Source organism: Sturnira hondurensis, unplaced genomic scaffold, assembly GCF_014824575.4.
Source record: "Sturnira hondurensis isolate 20B ecotype Veracruz unplaced genomic scaffold, ASM1482457v3 Scaffold0016284, whole genome shotgun sequence".
NCBI classification, from domain to species: Eukaryota; Metazoa; Chordata; class Mammalia; order Chiroptera; family Phyllostomidae; genus Sturnira; species Sturnira hondurensis.
Window position 1 is genome coordinate 4,577,305 of NW_028088915.1, and position 13,389 is coordinate 4,590,693.

Consider the following 13,389-nt stretch of genomic DNA (forward strand, 5'->3'; position numbering starts at 1 on the left):
GGCAAAGCCATTGTAATCGTTCCTCCGTAAACAGGAACCCCGGGGGATCCTCAACCTTCTTTGGGAGCCGAATGGGCTGCTGTAGGCCGGAGGAGAGAGTAAGGCCAGAATTGCGGGAGCAGCAATGAGGCAACCTCAAGCAAAGCCGCAGGAAAATTCTATGCAGCCGGGAATCTAGGAAACTGCGTGTGTCTCGACCTTAGGACAGTCGTCTTTCCACCGAAACCCCTTCAAGCACCAGAATGCCACTGGTCCGAGACCAGAGGTAGCAGACCTGCCTAGACACCTAATGCACTAGCTTTGGGGAAAGGTCAAAATCAGGGATGGGAAGAAAGACGCCTCTCGGGCCTTTCTTGAAAGGTGCTCGCAGGCAGAAGAACTACGGGATAACTGGGGGAGCGAAGCCCTTTGGAAGAACCGAGTCTGAGCCGGGTAGAGCTGGCGCCGGCTGCCGGCTAGGAAGCCGGAGCTGCGGAGGCAGAGCCTCGCTCCTGGCGCCTGGGCCCTCCGAGGCCCCCGACCTGAGGCCGCTCGGGGAGTCTGGACTGCAGCCCCGCGCCCGCCAGGTGAGCGCCAGGCCCCGGGGACTCCAGCCGCAGAGAGGCGCCTCAGAGACTGTTGTGAAAAACACACTTTCATGACGATCGAGACGGCTTCCTCGCCCATTTCCGGGCCCCAGTTTTTTTAAATGAAGCACTAACTGCGCTTGGAGGCTTTGGCTGGGTGTCCCCACCCCCGGTCCCTCCCTTCCTTCCCGACCTGGCAGCAGGGGCGGCCGCGCGGGGTCTCCGCACCGGGGGTGGACTCACCGTGGTGGGTCGGAGGGTACCTCTGCACCGTGGCCCTCACCGAGTTTCCGTAGTAGGACGGGACGTGGTTGCCTTGACCGTCGATGTTAAAAAGTACATCCACTTCCTCGGGCAGGGGGTACTGCGCCGGGTCCATGTAGGAGTGGCCGAGGCCTGGGTGGTGCGTGTCCGGGTGCTGCCCGTTGAGGACCGCAGGGTGGTGGTGGCTCACCCAGCGTGGCTGGTCTGCCGTCACCTCCATGGCCCCGGCTGCGCTCGCGCCCTCTCGCCGGGCCCGGAACCCGCGCGCGGAGAGGGAGGGCGGTAGGTCTGGGAGGTCAGGCGGTTGGGGCTTCGAGGCTATGCAGGTGAGCTTGCTGTCGGAGGAGCGGGGGTCGTTTACTGGTTTGTTTTCTCAGTGGAGGAATAGGGGAGGTGGGAAGATAAAGTGAGCAAAGGAGACTTTCAAAAAAATCTTTTGAGTGGTAGCTTAGCAAAGAGAAGAGGAAGGAAAAGAGAAATTCCAAAAAACAAGTACGGACGGATAAAGGGGGACTAAATTGTTAAGGAGGGGGCGAGGAAAGCTGGGATTCTGCTAGTGAATCTCCTCTGCAGCCGCTCCGAGGCGGGTTCCTCCGCAAGTCACCTGCATAAGAGAGAGAGGGAGACCTGGATGAGCTCCTAAGTACCTTGGCACCTGAGTTTATGGAGTGGCACCACCTGCCCTCGAGCCGCCGGCCGGCGCCCGCGCCCCTGGACACGCACACACACACACGCGCGCACCTCCTACGGAGCTCAGAAAATCCGGGTGCAACCCGGGAGAGAACCGCTCCCAAAGACACCCCACCGTCCGGCTCTCCCGGGAGCCCGGCACTGACTGAGCCTTTCAAACTAGGACGACAGCTCCCTCCCTCCCGGGGACCGGTCCCAGGTCCTTTCCTCCGGCCCCTAGAAAGTCTCCAAAAGAGGAGCGTAGAGTTTTAAATGTTTTAAAGTTTTCCCAAATGCAGGGGGGCGGGGGGGGACCAAACAAACAAACAAAAAAATAGTCGCCCGTACCAACCTGGGTAGCGAGGAGCAGAGAGGAGGAGGCGTGCGACCTGAAGAGCAGAAAGTGCTCGGTCAGATTGCGTGGCTTGCTCCGTCTCTCGCTCTCTCCGTGTCTCTCTCTCCCTCTCTCGCGCGCGCTCTCTCTCTCTCTGTCTCTGTTTCTCTGTCTCTCTCACTCTCTCAGATTTTTTTTTTTTTTTTTTTTACTGGGAATGCATTCTTTCTGAAAGTATCAAGACGGCGCCAGGCAGCTCAGTGTTCGCAGACAGCTGTGGCGCGACGCAACTTAAGGAGGTTCTAGTGTCATCCGCGAGAGAGGGAGGAGCCTAGCGCTGGCGAGGAGGGGACAGCCTCCCCAGCAAGCAAGGAAACTGCAACCCTAACCGGCTCCAGGGCTTCACCCCCAGCCCCTCCTCCCGCCCCTCCACTGACCGGAAAGGGGCGCCGCGCAGGGAGGCCCCGGGCGGGGGGTCCCGGGGTGGTGGGCGAGGCGGCAGGGGCCGGGGGCGGGGGCGGGGGCGGGCTGGAGAGGTAGGTGAGGGCGGGCAGGAGGGAACTCGCGTACTGGCCCTTTAAATGTGGCTCCAGCTCCTGCCAATTCTTTCCGACTGGGTGGATTATTCTTTGCCGGAGAAACCAGCCTGCCCCATTCATAAAGCTAATTTTTACAGGCAGCCTTGCTTTTTCAGACTTTTTAAATGAGCAACTTTTAAAAACTCAATCTGGGCAGTATTGGGGAAGTTTATTGACTTGGGGCTATGCGCATGTAAAACTGATCAGAATAAAAAAGTTAACGCCCAAGTACTTTGAGATTTGCCTCTCCAGAGAAATAACTAAGAGTTAAAGAATTGCGCAAAAGGGATATGCCTTTGATTGAAATGTCAGCGTTACTTTGGGGGGGTCGTTGTCAACAATATGTTCCCCAGCCTTTTGCGTTAACCAAACTCTCAAATGAATGTTGCAACTGTTGCAGCTGTCCTTGTCAGACCTAATATCTATAATCGATGTGCGCTCTTCACTTCAGTGACAATTGCGATGGATGAAAAGGAGCAAGGGAGAAAGACTCGAACTAGTTCCAACTGCAGTGCTATGGGTTGGATGGAACTCGGGTCTTCATGCCAGTTACCCAACTTTTCCCTACTTACTCCGGCTCCCGGCGTGTATCCTCGGTCCGATACACTGAACCCCAGCCCGACCGCCGGGCACAACGCCGCAACCTTCCCAAGGCCCGGGCCTCGCGCTGCAGAGCCGGGAGCTCCAGGCAGAGGGAGTGGGGCTCAGAGCCGCCCGCGAAGGGCGGGGCGGGGGCGGGGCAGGAGAAGGGGCCAATCAGCGGGCGAGGCTGTGGCCGGGCCGCGATTGGCGGGCCCTGCGGCCTCCAACCTCAGCGGCCTGTCCTGGTCCTTTGAGCCACTGCATCCCCTAGCGGCGCTCAGCCTCCTGCAGCATCCCGGCCCAAAAAACGAGGCCGCGGCGCTCAGGGGTCAGGCGGGAAAGGACTCAGGTTCCACCTTCTGCTCACTCAGCACAATGTGTACGAGGAGAGTGTGAGGGTTCTCCCGAAAGCTTTCCCATGGACTGTACTAAGCTTGATGTGGGTTCTATTGGAACTAAAGACATTATTCCCTTTTCACTCTTCGATCTCATAAAATTCCCTACAAGTGCAAAACTTGCAAGCTAGAAGAGACCGCCCCTAAAAATAGATTCTGGAGGCTTCCTTTCATACGGCTAAGGAAAAACATCAATATTCAGCCTTAAATTGTTGAGAAAGAAATATTTTGTTTTAATGCACAATTCTTGTAGGAAGAATAGTAAAGTTTATTTTGAATAGTGAAAACCTGGCTCCTCCCGGTCTTGTATTTGGAGCTTCTGTTGAGTCTCTCTGTCTTCCTAAAGCTGATGTTAGTTAGAAATTGGAATTAAGTTCCTAGATGAGAAACAAGAAAATTCCTAAATTAAACACCACCACCAATCCCACCACCCTGTATTTCTCCTGAGCCCGTTTAAGTCCCGGGTTATCAGGACGGCCCAGTAAAGGAACATCGATTTTCCTTTCTCTCTGACCACTTTTCTCTAGGGCCAGTCAAGCTGCCATCCTCTCCTCCTGCTCACAGCGCTCTCCAAACCTTTTAATTATTTAGTTTCTAGCATTCACCGGAAACCGCTCCACAAACGAGCAGAGACGAACGCACACACTTTTTTGCTAAAAAGTCCCGAGATTAAGAATGGAAGCAGAGAGAAAAAACGAAAAGCGCTTCTTCGCGCCTCAGTCCAGGGCGAGGAGATGCTCCCCGGAGCTCAGTGCAAAGCCACGCGGAAAATTCTCAGCGTGGCTCTGTAGTCCTCCAAGCCCAGACCTGGAAGCCAGGGAAGAATAAAGAGAGCCTCTGCGAAAAGAAGTGCTGCCGGTGCCAGGACTCGAAAATGTTAACTTCCAAGGCTGAGAACGATTTTAAAAGACAAAGAGAAAAGATTTGTAAGGAGGCCTTCCGGTTTAGCGGCGCCTCTCTGATAACCTACCAAACTGGTGGGAGGGGGATTATTCGTTTTAATTAAATCACAAGCACAAACTCGGCTGCACCGGGATGGAGAACCCTCAGCCCCGACCACCTTGAAAAACAAATAATAAAAGATCCTGAAGGCCCCTCCTGGTGGTGTGGAGCTGGCAGAGAGGCGCGGGGGCTGCGGCTGGATGCCCGGTGTAATGGAGCCAGCCTGTAGGGGGTATTTAACATTTAATTCCCAGCCGGTCCGCCCCTGTTCCCGGACTGACAGTGGGTAATTGGGAAAGAGGACGTTGCTCTTTTGATGGCCCGCGCCGGCCAGTCTCGCCGACGCCACACTGTGTTTGACGTCACGGGGCCAGCCCCAGAGCCGGGAGCACAGAGCAGGGGAGGAGGGAAACGCAGTGGGGAGGGGTACTGGGGAGGGAGGGCCGAGGTCGGCCTTGGGACCCACGAGGAAGAAGGGGGGAAGGGAGGGCGGCCGGAGAGAGGCTGCGGCGCGTGGCCTGAGGCAGAGAGCCGGGCTGCGGGGATCTAGGCTAGGCCAGGCGCCGGCTTGACCCGCCTGGCCGGCAAATGCTGGCCCGGCTTCCTCCTCCGGGAGAGGGCGGGAGAGGGGAGGGGAGGGGGCTCGAGGCCGGGGGAAGGGAAGAGGGGAAAGGTGGTCCAGATTCCCCCGCTGCGGTAGCCTGTAAAGCTGATCTAGGCCTCCTGCGGAGACGCTCAGCGCTCATCTGCAGACCTGACGGCCTCCTCCCCGGACACTCCCGACCGGGTCTGGTGTACGAGTTCCCCTCTCCTCCCAGGAACGGCGGGGGAGGAGAAGAGAGCGATGAGGAGGCCAAGGAGGATGCTGTCGCCCCTGGCTCCCGTAGGGCTAGAGGCCTCCCTTACCAGGGTAAGGGACAGGGGAATGGCCTGGAAGCCTGGGACTCGGGGGGCAAGCATCCCGGAGCCGAGCAGACAACAGCGCAGCCACTGCCCTCCCACCCCCACCCCGACCCCCACCCCCTGGAGCCGAATTCGTGCGTGGGGAGGCAGGAGCCAGTTTGGCCGATCTGCAACGCCAGGCCTCGAGGCGGCTGCTTTAGGCGTCAAGTTGAGCGAGGTGTGTGTGCCCTCTTGGGGAAAGGGTAAGAAATGGAGCCTTACTTTCTCTCCTTGGAACAGCTAAGCTGGCAGCCACACATCACCCGCCGCCCCCTCCCCCCCCCCAACACTTGCCCCTGTACGGGTCCCACCCACCTGCCCTCCCTGGAGAGCAGAGACTCTGTCCGGATGGAAGTGGGGAACCCAGTCTCGCGAAGGAACCAAAGCCCGCGGCGCAGAGGGGAGGATCGTGTCCCCCCAGGCTCACCCCTGGGGTCTCGGGACCCAAGGATCGCAGATCCACGCAGCCAGCGTCACGGACCCGACCCGAGCCGAGCGGCAGGCGCTTCAGGCGAGCTCCGCGGGGCCGAGGTCCGGGGAGCTTCGGCCCCCGGCGCCCGCGCGCTGCCGGCGGAGGGTAACCAGAAAAGCCGAGCCTCGGGGTCGAAGTCATAAAGTTACTAATCCGGAGCAGGGGGAGTGAGCGTGCCTTGTGACGCCCGGGGCGGTCATTTGAGCGTGTTTACTTAAGGACTTTGCAAGCGGAGCGCGCGCGAAATAGTCGGATTTCCAGCAAGGCAGCAAATATTTGCAGGGGGAGAAAGAAGCGGAGCCGGCCGCGCCGCCGCGTCCCTCCCCCTAGAGCCGCGGCGCCGGCCTGGGCGGACTCGGCCTCCCAGTGAAAGACAGAAATGAAGCCGGGAACCTGCGGGACTAGGCGGGGGAGGGGGCGGGGAGGGCGCAGAGCAACAGCAAAAGCCAGAAATTGGAGCGCGGGCCAAAGGCCCTAGCGAGCCGGTGCTGGGAGAGAAGAAATCACTTCTCCTTTCAGCTCGATCAATCTTCTTTGGCATCGGTCAATAAAAATGGTGCGAACGGGCCTCGGTCGGTGTGAGTCTGGGGAGGAAGTAGAGGCCAGAGGTGCAGAGGCCCGCGCTCCGCACCGGCCGGTTTCGCACCCGGCAGTCTGCAAGCCCCAGGCCAGCGGCTAGCTCGTCGCAGGGAGTCTCGCGCAGCCCCGCGGGACATTTAATTGGGTGGCTCCACTGTAATAGTGGTCATTGTTGGGGCAATTAGCTAAAGACAATAACCGCCAAGAGGCGTTTAATTCGATTCCTGCCGCCGGCGGCTGAGAGACTCGGGAGCTCAGGAAGAAGAGTCTGGCCTGGAAGGAAAGATCGGCTTACTTGCCGGTTTTGTCTCAGCTGTGGGAATTCTAATGGGGCGAGGTAGAGCACGGAGAGACCAGGTCTGGGTCCTAGACCCGCGACAACCTTGCTGGGCCTCGCCAGCCCCACGGGGAGCCCAGGGAACCACCGCGCCTACTGGCAGCACGCGTGGGCGGCCACGCGCGGGTCGCCGATGCCTGTTGGAGGGAGAAGGCAGGGACGTGGAAGTAGACCTCCTTCCTCCTAATTAGCTCTAGGTCCCCCACCTCGATCACGCGAACCGCGTCCCAATTTTCCTCCCCATCGGGGAGGAGGGACAAAGCAGAGAACCCCTTTCTGGCGCGCGTACACACCTCCCTCTCCACTCAGCCAACCCCATTGCCCCCTCCTCTGCCTCGGCCCTAGTATTAGGTTACTGCGGCCGGGCGAGGATTTTTACTGGATACGAGAATAGCACAGGTAAAGCTGTATAAACAGCTCGCCGGCTGCCGGACCGGAGGGTTACACCGGGGACACGGCCCCAGGCGCCACCGCCGGGCTGGCGAAACGGCGGCGGAGCCCGCTCTGGCGCAGGTTAAACACATATTACATCTGCAGTTCCCTCCCAGCCCTTTTCTCTTTCCCGCATGAACTGAAACGCAGACTAGGTAGTGAAATCAAAAGGCAATGAGAAGGAAGAAGACAATTGGGGCAGTGCTGGTTGCTCTCTTCAAACGAAACAGCGAGCAGGGGACCTAGGGGAACGCAGAGAAAAGGGGACCCCAAACTCACTGGTGAGGGGAAGATGCTGGAGCTGGAAACGCCAAAGGGAAAACCCGTGGGAAGTCAGGCCAAGAGGTCCACGCGCGCCCGCCCACGGCCAGGCCTAGGGTCCACCTGCCCTGGGAAATGAACCATCGCTTCGGGGGTGCGTGTGGTTTGACTTTTTTTTTTTGCTTATTCATCTATCACTGCTTAAAATTTGGAAGGAAACCCGCCCAGGCCTGGAGGAGCAGCAAGAGAAGCGGTGCGTCAAAGAAAGAGGAGATGCGCTCCGAGATTACCCACCCACCCTCCGCCTCACTCCGCCCTCACCGCCTGACCCGGCCCTCCAGCTTCGAGGGATCCTTGCCCTCCCTCGGCCGTTACCCACTCCTCCCGAGTTGAGAAAAACCCTGATTGTAGCGAGATAAAAATGGGGCAGGTAGGGGTATAGCGGAAAGGGGGAGGAGGGAGGGAGAGAGCAGGGGATTTCTGTTTTGAGTTTGGCAATGCACAGGTGGGGGGCGGGGGCTGGCTGCGCGGGGAGCCCCGGGGTTAGGTAGGAGAGGAAGATTTCCCCTTGCGGGTGAGTGGAAAGGAGTGCGAGTCACCCTGGAAGATGGCGCTCCTTCTATCTCTTCCTCCTGGTCTGGGGGGGCAGGTGAGAGCCACAGAGAAAAGGAAAGGATAGAGGTGCTGCAGCGGGGTCTGGCGGTGCCTCCGGGGCCACAAACCACGGTTTCGGCCCCCAGGTGGCTCTTAGGAAGGGGCTCCGGACTCTAGACCCAGGCTTTCCTCTTAGGGTGTCCTCAGGCCACGCGGCTGAAGCAGCCGGGACTCCCAAGGAAGTCGTCAGTATGAGGGATTTACCCATGAGAACTCCAGGCCCCAGCGTTTCAGACCGTGGAACATGCAGGTGGGTATCTGCCTCACTCCCCCTGGCCTTCTGGCTTGCGGGCTAGGTGACCACCACCTCACCGCCACCGCGTCCAGAGCCCCTGGCCTGCCCTCGCCCTGGCTCCGGCCCTTGCCCGACCCCAGCTGCGGCCCGGAATACAGAGCGCTCGCCTCGGACCAATTCTCCTTTGGACACTTCCATTTGGCATTTCAGGAAAAGGAGGGCCTTATCTTGGGGCTATTGTGTGTTTTACTTCTCTAGATTAGCCAGAAAACCGGGGTACCACTGTTGCTGGGCGATCGACAGCGGGCAAAGGAGGGGAGTTCCCGACGGTGCAAGGAAAGATGGGGAAGGGTAATTTCCTGCAGATCAGGACACAATTAAGGCAGCCTTTTAAAAGTACGAATTATTCATATCTTCCTTTGGACACGCCGGAGGCCTCGGGGTAACATGTGAATCCGTCCGGCTCAGGTGGAAAGACTCCGTCCTGCGTGCAATGCTGGCCGTTCCCTCCCTGAAAGATGCTCCCTGCCGGCCACCGCTCCCGCCAGGGCCCCTGCTGGCGCTGGGCTCTCTGCTGCCTGCCACCTCGTGGACCCCAAGCAATTTGTTATATAAAACAAAACAGCAACCACACACGTGTGCCTGCAGACCCGCAGCGACGGACACCCAGGGAGACTTGCTCAAGCGCCTTCCTCTTTTGAGTTTTTCTTTCTCGTCCTTCCAACAGCCCGCTGCACAGACCGCCACCACCTCTAGCCGCTCTGTCCAGCGGCCAGAAGCAAAGGGGACTCCGATTCCAGCTTGGGGGCTGCCTTGGCCCAATCTCCGGATTTGCTAAACCTCTCTCTGGTCACTCCAACCATTGAGAAAAACAGGTGATCAGGAATATTTGGTCTGCACACAAAGACACCATGAAAAATGCACGTTCATGTGTGAAAAGGCTCAGAGGCAGAGAATAAAGATGTACCTCCTTCATGCAGCCCAAAAATGTTAGAATAACCTAAGCTAGAGAACACTGGGTCTTTCAGATTCTGCCCTCACACACCTTATCAGGATCCTTAATACTCCACCACCTCCCACAGTTCCCAGCCACAAATTGCCTTAACCTCCAGAAGATGGGTTCTCAGCGGCGGGGATCTGAGTGCTTGACCTTCCCCAGACTCTCTGTGTGGCCGTGGGCTGCTGGGCATTCCAACAAAGAAGCTCCACCAGAGTGCTCAGCAGCCCCCATCCCTTCGCTGTACCCCATCTTACCCCCACCTCGTATATTGTCTGCAAAACAGGGTGGAATTATCAAATAAAAGAAAATGCAGCTTCCCCCCGGCTCTGCATTTTCTTTTTCTTTTACTGGACAGACTGGCCCAACCCTGAATCCCCAGGGCTCGCAGAGAGCTCCTGTGCAGAATGGAGGTGGGCCCGCAGATGTGGGTGCGTGGGTTTGTGTGCCCAGTGCCACTCACCGGTATCCTCAGAATCCAGCTGGCTCCTCAAGTCAGGAACCTTGGGCTTTGCAGGGCAACTGGCTGGAAGCTGGAAGCTGAACTTCCTGCTCGGTCCCATGCAGGAATCAATAATGGGACCCCAAACTCACCTTGATCTTGGTCAGTCTGACCTGGATGTCATATCCTGCCCGGGATTCAAATGGGCAGAAAGCAATTCCTTTCCTCAGAATCACACAATCATTTAAAAGGTTTAATGGTGAACTCCCTCCCACAAACAGCCATTTGGGCCCTGCAAGCATCAGACATCTGGGTCTACTCTCCCAGCCTCACTGGGACTCTGCCCCAAGCCTGTCACCCACCCTCCCCCCCCCCACACACACACCTTTTCCTCCACAGCTTTTAAGGGATAGAAGTGCTGCAAATGCTACTTGATTGTCCCTTTAAATTTTGTAATCTCCCACCCACAAACCAGGGGTCCCTGGTGAATGTGGCTGATAGCAGAGGAGAAAAGAACTAGGAAACACGGAAACCAAACGGAGGGGGGATCCTGCTGGTTGGAGTCGTTTCCACCTCGAACCATAAACAGAATCACCCTGTGTCAGTTTTCTCAGCACCCTGTGGTGTCTGAGAGGAGGCAAAGGTATATAAAAGCAACTCTCCTGCTTAGATCCACTCAAATCCCTTGCATTTTGACAAAATCTCTCTTGGTTAGGACCCTCTGATGGAGTGGCTTCTTGGAGGTGTGTTAGTCTAATGTCCCAAGAGAAAGTAGAATTCTTGTGTCCTCTGCCCCTCCTGCTCCCCACAACACTAGACACCCTCTCTCTGAGGCAGCAGTTTTCTTACTTGCCTCAGGGTGCTCCTGGAAGCAAAGGCACCTCCAAGCCACCAGCTCCCTCGGAGGATGTCGGATGCCCACACATCTGGGCTTCAACTTTTATCTCACAGCATACAGCTGCTTCTTTAATTATATGCGGAGACAATGAGCCTAAACACACACTTGTAAGTACAGGAAAATAAACATGAAATTGACACTGGGACCCTGCAGGCACCTTTGAAAGAAGGCTGAACTGCTCCTTTGCAAATGGGTTCTTTTCCCCAATCCCCTGCCCTCCTGAAGTGGAAAATGTTTGTGTCCAGCCCTTCCCAAACACTTCTGCCATCTCCTATTTTTCTGTTTAGTTTTTCTTCATATGCCTTGTTCTACTAGCTCTTTTCTCCAAACAAGGACATACACACATACACATAGCACGCTCGCCCAAGGTCATTGCAGAAAGCCCAAGATTTCCAGTGACCAGAAAGAACAATAGGACTGAGGTCTAGTTCACTTTCTTCCAGAGACAGCTGTCCCTTTGGAGTCAAGACCTCCTTTTCATTCTCTCCACGTGGATCAGGGAAAGCGAGTGAAGAGTTAGAGAGAGAGAGAAGAGAGAGCTATTCACTGACCTGGGTAAGTCGCTCCTGCCCGTCAGCTGTTTTTTATTTTTTCCTGACTTGCCGGAGATCTGAAGGCAGAAATGACAGGCAGACTTGGCCACTGTTGTCGCTGCTGCGGTTCTCACTGCCCCAGCTGCTTACAGCATCTCACACAGGCTTCCAGCAAGAAGTAAAACCTGGGTGATGTGCATCCTTCCCGGGAACCCCCTCCCTCCGCCTTCTCCTGCTCACAGTACAGAGCGGAGCTCTTCCGGGTTGCTAAGGGGGAAAGGGAGGGAGGGAGGGCAGAAGACTGAGTGGGGAATGAATCCCCCCTCCTTTTGCAAACATGAAAACTGCACATAAAGGATGGACGAAGCTGGCAGAATCGGGGGTGGGGTGGGGGGTGGGGAAAGATTGCCTCAAATGTAACCAGCCCCTGGTGACTACAAAGCCCACTTTCTTTGGCAGGGTTGGAATTAGCACTGTAAATGTCAGCCGTAGTGTTGACTTGGTCGTACCTACGTAGATATAAAGGCTTTTGAGGAGTTTTCCTCCCATTTTTGGAGAAATGGGAGCCCAGTGGGAGTCTCTAGAGATCCAACTGGTGGCCACCATGAGCAGGGCCTGTGCCCCACAGGGCTTTTCTTCTCCTTCTGACTGTTCCTCCCGTTTCTGCTAACACCTCGGAAATGCCGGCATTCTCCAGCTACATCCATCCTCAGCCACCGCTGGCCAGTAAAAGTTAGGAAAAGCAGGATGCTGGGTGACTGGGCTCTGGGCCTCTTGCTGCTCTTTGCCCCTCCTCAAGATGGGCATGGAAACAGTTAGAGGCTGAGGTACCCATGCACATTCTAAGTAGAGGTTTGGGGAGGAGGCACTATAAGTGTCCCAGTTCTTCTCATAGAGACTTTTAGGAGAGCGAAATAAGGGACAGAAAAGCAGAGGTTGCTCTGAAGACAAAATGTCTGAGGAAAATGGTCCTACCTACCTACCCACCCAGCCCAGCAAACTCCAGCCCTCCCCTTCAAAGCACGCTCTCCTGTACCATACCCACTTTTGCTAGTGGGCGATCAGAATAACCCACGGAGGAGTCTGTCCTGAATAAATTTCTGCGAGGGTAAGATGAAACTCCATAAACATTTGGGTAGAAAGGTCAGGGTCCATTTGTTTTGACAGGTAGAGTTTTGCCTTCACAATATTTATACAATAAGAGTATGGAGACTGACTTTAAAAATAAATACATCTTTGGGGAGAAATAAAACAAGAAGTGTCCATTGCCAGGCCAGGAAGTCAAGAAGTTTCTTGTGCTGAAACCAGTTCAGTAGGAAGGACTTAATGGTGCAGAGTGTTCCGTGGGGCCTGTTCGGTGGCAGGGAGACCGAGGCCATTGGTCGGCAAGGTCAGAGCCGTGGGCAGAGGTGGGGCGGCAACCCGAGGAGGGACAGTCGGGGAGCGTCAAGGAATGCAGCGGTAAACCTGCCGGCGGAGCGAGGTGTCTGGAGAGCAGGTACAGAGGGATGCCCGGGTCCGTTCCGGACGGGAGGGAGCTCCCAGGATGCGGCCGAGGCCTCTAGCCGCCCGAAGCCCCTAGACCCAGACAGGCCACCCGACGTTTGCGCCCTCCGCCCTCACGGACCTTAGGGGTTCGGTTTAAGCCGAGTGGCGGTAGAGGGGCTTCTCATTTGCCAACCTGTCGGGGAGAGGAGCAGGGGTTCCCTGCCATCGAGGGAGCCCTGAAGCCCACCTCCTTCGCACGCCCAGCGGTTCCTCCCCACTCCTGCCCTCTCGCGCCCTGATTCCGCCACCAAGTGGCAGAGCCAAGTTCTCCTGCGCCAGGGCGCGGGATGGGCAGGTCTGCGTATTCCGAGGACTCGGGCGGGGAAGGTCGCTCTCGGGACAGCTTCCACCCAACTTGTCGCTCTGGCGCCCCGCAGGGGGCTGCGTGGGCTGGGCCAGGGAGGCCGTGAAGGGTCGGGCTGAGACCGACGGCCAGAAAAGTGGCGGGGACCCCGGAGCCCTTTAGGGTTCTGAGACTCCCCTCGCTCCAACTCGAGCGCAGCCTCGCGGGCAACAGGACTGCGGGCCCCAAGAGGGGTCATCCGTCACCCAGATGACAGTTGTCTCTTCGGCCTGAGTGTTAGCTGTACCCCACCTAGCGTGCCGTCCACCAAGCCCTTGGAGCCCTTTGTGCCTTTCTCTAAGGTCCCCTCCCCGCTTCTTTCCAGGATTGATGATCCCAATCTCTCACTCCCTCCTCTTTCTCCCTCCCCCGCTGTAGATTCGCTT

General features: G+C 57.1%; 1 protein-coding gene across 6 annotated transcripts in view; it reads right to left on the reverse strand.

Annotated features, from left to right (window-relative positions):
- Positions 1-11,323, reverse strand: part of GATA3 (GATA binding protein 3) — a 28,886-nt gene extending 17,563 nt beyond the window's left edge. Inside the window, exons 1-2 of one of the 6 annotated variants that reach the window (XM_037065956.1) lie at positions 11,131-11,323; positions 810-1,434 (exon numbers count right to left, since the gene is read on the reverse strand). In XM_037065956.1, the coding sequence (XP_036921851.1) occupies positions 810-1,050 (241 nt within the window). In that variant the 5' untranslated portion in view covers positions 1,051-1,434; positions 11,131-11,323. Of the gene's footprint in view, positions 1-809; positions 1,435-1,851; positions 2,136-2,983; positions 3,080-5,699; positions 5,864-9,702; positions 9,866-11,130 lie in introns of those variants that run through there. The other 5 variants (XM_037065959.1, XM_037065958.1, XM_037065957.1 and 2 more) reach the window with 5 other exon arrangements.
- Between the last annotated feature and the right edge of the window lie 2,066 nt (positions 11,324-13,389).